A 6,999-nucleotide genomic window follows, 5' to 3' on the forward strand; every position below is an offset into this window, starting at 1 on the left:
AAATCCTTCGTACGCCTAAAACTCTTGAGAACGTCTTGGGAGAGTATCCGGCACTGACACTTGTGTCCGAGGTAAACTACTAATAGCTATTTTCAGTTTTCTCATTTTAAATTTCGGATCTTTGACACACAGAAATTGTTTGCACGACGCCCGTCTTTTGCATCATTGTGGTAGCATGGTTGGTGATGCTTATACGCAAAGGTAAAAATTCCATTGGAGTGTTTTTGCCTAGTCTAAAAACCCTATAACGAACTATGTTATTCACCGCTTGTTACCTTCATATGTAGCATTCAAGCTCCGATTTTTGTTGGAAGTGGTTGAAATATATGATGTAGATATTCTTGTTTTTACTTCAGCTGAAAGCAGAGTTTCACAGGATAATGGGGATGACTGGAACAAAAAAAATGGTCAAAACGTTCGAAACTGAAATCTAGGCAAAGTTGCTCAACCTAGTTCAAAAGAAAAAGGTTATTTCCGGGGTGAAAAAAAGTAAGAATGAAATGGTTGAAGCTATCACTGATGACCCTGGAAAGAAGTCAGGTGATGAAACTTTTTGGATTAAACACATATTTATACATTAAATGTGGTACAACAACTGCCTAAATAGAATAAAGAACTCTTCTTGACGTTTTGACCCAAGGGGATTTGTCAGGAAGGTTAGTATGAAAACAAATAAGGAAGAACACGTGGTTTGTATGGGGCACAAATTTATGCATCCTGTTTTGTTCCTTTATACTTGACACATACTGATTTATATTGTTTCTAATACTCTAATATTCTAATGCACTAATTTCTACTAATAAATCAATGCCTTAAGATAATTTACTTTTGTGTAGACATCGAAGAGGATGGATCTGTCTTGTTGCTTCAATTGTTCTTCAACGAGACCTTGACCTGCTAAATAGTCAGATGATTTGTGAATCGCTCTCGACTTCTTAACATAACTCCATTTTGAAGTTCAAATTTTTCGCTTGATTTTCTTTTCAATTGTGATATGTCGAGTTAATCTGCTTTGGTTTTTATTCACAATTGAAAAGAGAATTGAGCGAAATATTCCGTTCCATCGAAGATTTCCCCCTCCACCAATATAGTGAAAATCCACCTTAATAATACCGAATCCACAAACAATGCAGCATAAATGTGACCTTCCACGGGAAAACGTGCCTTAACGATAGTTCGCTGAAACAGCAAAACGAACGGATAACGAACGGGTAGTGAACGATCTGTCATAACGTTTAACGAACCCAAAAAACGTTTTGACGAATTCAGCTAAAAATGTGAACGTTTAAAGTCGAGAATACGAACGGATAAATAAACGTTCAATCTGAAGCCGTTTGAACGATTTATGTTTATGAACGGTTTTAAAGAATTTTGAAATATTTTCAAACACGTAACATGTGTTGGCGCAAGTATGCGTGTACATATAAATAGCTATACCTTCATTTGAATGTTTAACTAAATTTATTAGCTTAACTACCTAAATCACATTGTTTTATACTTTATATACTATTATATATTATATATATATATATATATATATATATATATATATATATATATATATATATATATATTATATAATATATATATTATATATATTATACGTTTAAAGTCGAGAATACGAACGGATAAATAAACGTTCAATCTGAAGCCGTTTGAACGATTTATGTTTATGAACGGTTTTAAAGAATTTTGAAATATTTTCAAACACGTAACATGTGTTGGCGCAAGTATGCGTGTACATATAAATAGCTATACCTTCATTTGAATGTTTAACTAAATTTATTAGCTTAACTACCTAAATCACATTTTTTATACTTTATATACATATATATATATATATATATATATATATATATATATATATATATATATATATATATATATATATATATATATATAACAAATAAGGAAGAACACGTGGTTTGTATGGGGCACAAATTTATGCATCCTGTTTTGTTCCTTTATACTTGACACATACTGATTTATATTGTTTCTAATACTCTAATATTCTAATGCACTAATTTCTACTAATAAATCAATGCCTTAAGATAATTTACTTTTGTGTAGACATCGAAGAGGATGGATCTGTCTTGTTGCTTCAATTGTTCTTCAACGAGACCTTGACCTGCTAAATAGTCAGATGATTTGTGAATCGCTCTCGACTTCTTAACATAACTCCATTTTGAAGTTCAAATTTTTCGCTTGATTTCTTTTCAATTGTGATATGTCGAGTTAATCTGCTTTGGTTTTTATTCACAATTGAAAAGAGAATTGAGCGAAATATTCCGTTCCATCGAAGATTTCCCCCTCCACCAATATAGTGAAAATCCACCTTAATAATACCGAATCCACAAACAATGCAGCATAAATGTGACCTTCCACGGGAAAACGTGCCTTAACGATAGTTCGCTGAAACAGCAAAACGAACGGATAACGAACGGGTAGTGAACGATCTGTCATAACGTTTAACGAACCCAAAAAACGTTTTGACGAATTCAGCTAAAAATGTGAACGTTTAAAGTCGAGAATACGAACGGATAAATAAACGTTCAATCTGAAGCCGTTTGAACGATTTATGTTTATGAACGGTTTTAAAGAATTTTGAAATATTTTCAAACACGTAACATGTGTTGGCGCAAGTATGCGTGTACATATAAATAGCTATACCTTCATTTGAATGTTTAACTAAATTTATTAGCTTAACTACCTAAATCACATTGTTTTATACTTTATATACATATATATATATAATATAATATATATATATATTATATATATATATATATATATATATATATATATATATTATATTATATTATATATAATATTATATATATTATATATATATATATAATATATATTATATATATATATTATATTAATATATATATATATATAATATATATATTATTATAATATATATATATATTATATATATATATTATATATATTATATATATATAATATATATATATATATACATTTGCATTTTGCATCAAAATTCGGGTTTATTCGTTAGAAAGCCTTCAGTTATCAGTACATATTATCATCGTTATGTCAAATTAATCAATGCATCATCTGCAACTATACACATCAAAATATTCAGGGCGTGTTTATTTGCAACAACGTTACAGATGTTTAAATCTCTCCACGGACAAACTAAATGTATGGGTGGTTAAGGACATATAAACACATGCATGCATCCGTTTTATTAACACGGCTCTAAACCGAGAGTAAACGAAGATTGCAATAAATGGCCTGGCTTCGATAATAATATCATAGGCAATGTCATTGGTCACCGTCTCAGTTTAGTTGAGTTTCAGCTACGGGATACATATCATACGGGAGGCATGATTGGGTGGAAATAATTTCTCTGGGGTTGGGGTTGTATGACTGTTGGTGTCTGTACTTCCTGGGTCAGTAATCCAGCCTGAGCTTGAAAATAATATTATTTATTTTGTTTTGTGCCAAATTGCTTGCCACTTTATCCAATTCAGACAAAGCTTTGGCAACATAATTCCCAAAAGCATCATAAATGGTGTCGTTCCCTTTTTTTTTGCTTGTTTGCAATAGACTGAGACAAATTCTTGATCAGGTGATACTCCTCCTCAGCCTGTTTCTTTCTGGACATTGCTCGTTTTTTCAGTGGTTCACTTGTTGATCTTCCAATGCTCTGATCACCACTTTCCTCTGTTGGATTTGTTGGGCTACTTGGAAATAATTGATCAGGAGAATCATCATCTTCACCCTCATCATTTTCTTTGAAGCTTATTTCCGAAAATGGAGTACTACAACTAGCACGGGAATCCTAAAAATTAAACTAATATTTTATTTTCTTGACTCCAAGTAATAAAGAAGATTGGCTACAAATTGCATCAGAATTTAACATGAAGTGGAATTATCCATGCTGTTTGGGAGCTATTGATGGGAAGCACATTGCTATTCAACAACCAGCTGATACAGGCTCTGAGTTCTTTAACTATAAGCACCTTTTTAGTGTAATTTTATTTGCCATGGTTGATGCAAACTACAAGTTTATTTATATTGATGTTGGAACAGCTGGCAGAGCAGGTGATGCTGGAGTTTTTGCTGATTCTGCATTGAATAAAGCACTGAGAACAAACTCTTTAGATCTTCCAGATGCAGTTGCCTTACAAGGGATATCAAAAATGATACCACATCATATTGTTGGGGATGATGCCTTTCCTGTAAGTAATCGTATAATGAAGCCATACCCTTATCGGAATTTGGAGAAAGAGAAGCGTATCTTCAATTACAGATGGTCAATAGCACGAAGAGTTGTCGAAAATGCCTTTGGCATTTTAGCTCATAGGTGGAGGGTATTCCTAACTACCATTAAACTATCACCCGACAAAGTTAAAGACATAATTTTTGCAGCTTGCTGCTTGCACAATTTAATGGTTGAAAAGAACAAAGCAAGTTATGCATCAGCTGCAGACCTTGAGAATGCAGATCATACATTGGTCAGAGGTACCTGGAGAAACGACCAGGTTTTGACTAATATGCAACCAACCACCCTGCACAATGCAACAAAGGATGCCAAAACTCAAAGGGTACTTTTGACTGATTATTTTAATAATCATGGATCTGTCCCTTGGCAAAGCAGTATGATTGCTTAGCCATATTGCTTACGCAAACATGTATATATTGTAAGAGTTATCACTACCCTATTATCAACTGCACTGTTATTATACACTTTTTTCTCTTTGTACATAAATATATATATACAAACTGTTTCCATGCCTTAAGTTCTTCAATGTATGTGCTTACCAAATCAATATTTGAAATTGAAGCCCGAGTTGCCACATGAGGTGTGAGAAACTGGAGTTTCTCAAGCAGCCATTGAGTGCGCTTGGTCACATTTTTTCTTGCACTTCCACTAGCTGGGTTTTTTTTTGCTTTGCTAAAGCTGTTTCTCGCTCAGAGCTCTGATTTTAGCTTTAACCCACTCACCTATAAATAATAATTGAATTTGTTTATTCAATCACAGATAACTTAAAATTTTTGATAAACAATAAAAAATGTCAAATTCTAGGCAATATTACTACTAAACCGTCAAGGAATCATATAAAACCTGCTGCACTGAGAGGAATCCTTGCTAGAAGGCAGAAGTGTACGAATTCCCTCATGCAGTATTCTTATTTGAGTTATTTCTACAATAACACTAATAAAATCTGAATTATCTTACATGTTGTTTTGAGTTTTTCGGCCAGTTCTTGAAGCGCCTTATCGCGTATCTCCCGGTTCTTAAAGTCTGGACTTCGAACGTCGTACAGACAAGGGTAATCGGGCCAAAAATCGGCCAATGTATCTTCCAACACTGCTTCAGCAACTGGTGAGTTGTTTGCCGCCATCTTGACTTCAGTAAAACATGGAAAAGACGCATGCGCGTTGGTATTGATTGCTGAGCTGATAGCTCAGAACGCACGCACACTGTGAGGAAATGTTCACTCGTGCACAAAATTATTCAACATGTTGAATATTCTGCGCTCATGGCACGCGTGGCGAAAATCGCAGAACACGACACCGCACACCTGAGGAAACAGCTCAGCTAACAGCCACGAGTGACGCTCAGCTCAGCTGTTTCCTCCAGTGTGCGCCGGGCTTTAATAACAGTTATACAGAATATCGCATACGCAAAGTTCGTTTGTATGCAAACCAGCGTAGTAACGTGTGCTTGAATGCTGTCAAAACTTATTTGGTATAAATAACCTACTACATTAAATATCCAAACCATTTATGCACGTGAAAATCCACATTTAAATTTCAGATATGCATTGTGCGGTAATAAAATATTTAAAATATAAGCTATTGGCTTATTTACCTAGTGCACACAATATGTTCCGTGCGGCAATAGCCTCTAGCTGCGGTCAAGCTTGTCGCGGAATGTCGCCTATACACAGTAGTGTCAGTAGCAACTAAGGGCATCATTAAGAATATTTTAAAATTTGATAATAATCTATTTTATCGACTGCATGCACCATCGCCATATTTTCTTCGCAAAGCTAAAGCTGCAATGTCCCTATTTCTGCCGCCATATTTTTTCATATAAGTGATATGTTTTGTGACCATACGATCACATATGCATGTGTTATATACTGACTTAAGAATCAGTATATCGCAAATTAATACTTTTGATATTAAATATATAATATATATTATAGTAAAATTAACAAATCAAGATTAATTAAGACATGCATGAAAGCATTAATCCATTTTGTCTGGTGAAATTTTTTTATATCATATAATTATATATATTTCGAGGTAGCATCTACCCTTTTTTATGAAAAATGTCAGCAAAATTTGTAAACAATTGTTGTTTCAATGTAAGTAAATGCATCCTATAAATTGTAACCACCACGGCCCAAGCTAACAACTTAAATTCCAACCTCAGCCAAGCCATTTTCAAGGTCTGGCAACCTTTCATGTCATGTTTATTCGGAATGATTGGATGATCGTGGCCCAACTTGATTCCACCGGCCATGATAAACAATCTAAAAGGTTATATTGCAGTGCGCATTTATATTCGAATACATTTTACTCACGTTAACATATACATAAAATGCAATTGAGAACGTCTTGTTATATACAATTGCATGATCATCTATATGAAATCTTACTTCGAATGCGTGTCATATTTCGATATATGCATGGTCAAAAAGGAGCTACAGTTTAGCGAAGCAAATACACTCAAGGGAAAAAAAACTTCAGTTTAAATCGAGACAACCGTTATACGAATTCAGTTGATGATTTCATGGATAAGCCTGATTTCAATGCTTGCAGGAAAATAATTGCAAGCGCGCCTAATAAAGTGGCCCAGTCATGACTTTCCTTATATCATAGCTGTTTCATTTAGTGTTCATACCTGGTATTAACCTTTATATATGCACGCGTTAAAACGCCTTGACTTCTTCATATATGCTAATATCCAGCAAATATTTGGGACAGTCTTCGCGAAATTATTGGTAAAGATCT

The 6,999-nt window shown here is 33.9% G+C and overlaps 1 protein-coding gene across 1 annotated transcript; it reads left to right on the forward strand.

The window, feature by feature from the left end:
• The first annotated feature begins 3,890 nt into the window (after nucleotides 1–3,890).
• On the forward strand, nucleotides 3,891–4,643 carry LOC114544553 (protein ALP1-like). Its single transcript, XM_028563153.1, has one exon. The coding sequence runs from the start codon at nucleotides 3,891–3,893 to the stop codon at nucleotides 4,641–4,643; it is 753 nt and encodes a 250-aa protein (XP_028418954.1).
• Nucleotides 4,644–6,999: the final 2,356 nt, after the last annotated feature.

This window comes from Dendronephthya gigantea, unplaced genomic scaffold, assembly GCF_004324835.1.
Source record: "Dendronephthya gigantea isolate DGI-Jeju-01 unplaced genomic scaffold, DenGig_1.0 000839F, whole genome shotgun sequence".
Lineage (NCBI taxonomy): Eukaryota > Metazoa > Cnidaria > Anthozoa > Malacalcyonacea > Nephtheidae > Dendronephthya > Dendronephthya gigantea.